This window comes from Thermobia domestica, chromosome 6, assembly GCF_964235325.1.
Source record: "Thermobia domestica chromosome 6, izTheDome1.hap1.1, whole genome shotgun sequence".
Classification (NCBI taxonomy): Eukaryota; Metazoa; Arthropoda; class Insecta; order Zygentoma; family Lepismatidae; genus Thermobia; species Thermobia domestica.
Genome location: NC_137459.1, coordinates 23726880 through 23729740, shown reverse-complemented (window position 1 = coordinate 23729740; position 2861 = coordinate 23726880). Strand labels below are relative to the sequence as shown.

Genomic DNA, 2861 nt, shown 5'->3' with positions numbered 1-2861 from the left:
GGGTCTAAATGGACCCGAGGAACTTATGTGTTAGTTTTTCTACTGTGACGTAACAGGATGGAGTTTTGAATTGAAATTTTTACAAAACACATATTTGGTAAAATAACTAAAAGTCACGAAGTATCATGATCGCAGCTCACATAGTGTCCGAGATAATCAAGTTGAAAAATCGCTTTGGGTCAAAATGGACCCGAGGGACGTAAGAAGGTTAATGATCAGCGTTGCTATTGTATACTTTCCAATACCGCCTGTAAACATGCTCATGTAACACGGGTTTCTCTCATGTAACGAGGAATTGATTAAATGACTGTGCACATAATTATTGTCGATGTTTAGCAGATGAGTAAAATATGTGCTAAACTCGTTCCGAAAGTTTTGACAGAAGTGTAAAAGCATAAAACGTGTGTTGCACGATCAAGAGAACCCTAACTTTTGGAACAATGTGGTGACTACAATGTGGTGGAGACAACAATGTGGTGGAGACAAACTACCCACTTCCTTCAGAGCTGAGGGCGAGATCTGATTGCGCCAAATTACTTTCGTGGTTGATATGTTGATCTGGTTTATTGTTTATACTGAAAGCGGAAGTACATCAGACGATTCATTGTAAGGAAGCCACTAACAAATAATTCCTTATCACGCTCAATACGTTCCAGTGGTAAATCGTCAGTAAATGGCCGAGGAAATTTACCATTTACGGTCGCGCTCAAAGTAAGTAGGGTGCCAGTTCCTGGAAGTCAAGTCATTCACTACGTTCATTGTCCGCAATTTTGAATCATGAGTTCTGCTTTAAATATAGCTATAATGTCATCCTGTACGAGCTGCAATTCGAAAATTAGTCGCTATGATGATGCATTACAATGCTCAAATAAGACTTGTAATAAATTGTTTCACATATCATGCTATAATATTTCGGTGGAAATGTATATTGATATGAAACAAACAGGTAATATAAGAGAATGGATTTGTAATGAGTGTAAACGTTGTTATGTGAGTGAAAATTCTATGAGAACTGAAGCAAAATCCACGAGTATTGTAGCTTTAACGGGTGTTAATGATTCTAGTACTTGTAACACGATTGGTAATCCTATTAGTATTACAGATATAGGGACAAAGCTTGAAGCGTTGTGTGTTCAGATTGCTCAACTAACATCAAGTGTCCAATTCATGTCCAATCAATATGATGAGTTACTTAAAAAGTTTGAAGTAGAGATTAGGGAGAACGTCAGACGGGATAAAGAAATCACGAAATTAAAAGCGGAAAATGTAGAGTTGAAAACTCAACTAAAACAACAGGCTATAGAATTGAATGATCTTAACCAATACGGGAGTAGCAAAAACATAGAAATTCATGGAATCCAAGAGTGTGTTGGTGAGAATTTGAAAGAAATTGTAATTGACATGGCAGGAAAATTGCGATTAAATTGCGAAGAACAAGATGTAGATGTAGTACACCGAATTCCAAATGGTACTAATAAAAGCAAGAGAAAAGCAATAATTGTGCAGTTCAAGACACGATCGGTAAGGGATAGGTGGTTAAGTAAAAGAAATACAGGGTTGGTTAGCAATAACTTAGTTCCTGGAAGTGATGATCAAAAAATTTTTGTGAATGTAAATTTGTCCCCTAGAAATAGGCAACTTTTTTGGAAGGCAAGAAACGCTGCGAGAAATACTCACCACAAATTTTGGTTGGGTTAGTTCTAGTGGCCAAATCTTAATTAGAAAAAATGAAAGTAGTCCGGTAATGATTATAAAAACTGAAGATGATTTGCCAGGTTTCCCTAATTCCATCAATGAAGGAGACAGCACTTTGCCCATTAATTGAGTAATATACTTGGATGATGATAGTAAGTAAACGAAAATTATGTCTAAAGAGTGTGTTAAATATACATATTTAATTAAATATATTATGTGGAGTGAATTGAAAGGTGTAATGTTTAGAATAATAAGCAGATTAGTAATTTCAATATTTTTAATGATATTATACTATTTAAATCTATTTAAGTATGATGAGTGGTACATAGTATTTTTTAATGAACGTATATAGCATTATGGGAAAATATTTACTATTCTGTCGTGTAAGAAGAGTACTTGTTCAAAAATAGTCCACAACACTATGTATTTATTGATACTAAAAACTATTCTAGTAGTATGTCAGTAGTTAATAGCACATTTGATATATTCTACCAAAATGTTAACGGTTTAAAAACAAAAGTTAATAATTTTTATCTGAGCTCAACTATGTATGATTTTGACTGTGTGGCTATTACTGAGTCATGGTTACAAGCTGAAATATTTAGTACTGAACTGTTTGATAACAAGTATCAAGTTTTTAGGAAGGATAGAGATCTGGAACGTTGCGGAATGCGTGATGGGGGTGGTGTGCTCTTAGCTGTTAACAATAATTATACTTCAGAGAGATTAAATGAATTTGAATTACCGAACTATGAAGATTTGTGGGTCAGAATTGAGTTATCTAATTCAACTTTTATATACGTTTGTGTAATATATTTCCCTCCCTATAGCAAAGAAGAGTATTATTTAGATTTTTTTAGAAATATTGAAAGATTCAAAGAACTATCATTGTCCCATAATGTTCTCATTATCGGTGATCTCAATCTTGGGCTCTTAACAGAATATATGAATGGTAATTATTTCGTAACTTTGTCTAATTTAGAAACTAATGTTTTACACAAATTGAGCTTCTCGAATTTTTCGCAATTAAACACTGCTAGAAACGTAAACAATAGAATTTTAGATGTAGTATTAACTAACATACCTAATATTGAAGTTGCCAAATCAGACGTTTGCTTTGTCCAAGAAGATAGACATCACCCGTGTTTGAGTATTAGTATTCAATT

General features: G+C 33.8%; 1 protein-coding gene across 1 annotated transcript; it reads left to right on the top strand.

The window, feature by feature from the left end:
• The first annotated feature begins 921 nt into the window (after positions 1–921).
• LOC145687140 (uncharacterized) lies at positions 922–1698 on the top strand. The gene has a single exon (XM_081760600.1). It carries the CDS (start codon positions 922–924, stop codon positions 1696–1698), a length of 777 nt encoding a protein of 258 aa, XP_081616726.1.
• Positions 1699–2861: the final 1163 nt, after the last annotated feature.

Bases quoted from the DNA above. Each gene is read 5' to 3' on its own strand.
- LOC145687140 (XM_081760600.1), top strand. From the start codon at position 922: ATGTATATTGATATGAAACAAACAGGTAATATAAGAGAATGGATTTGT.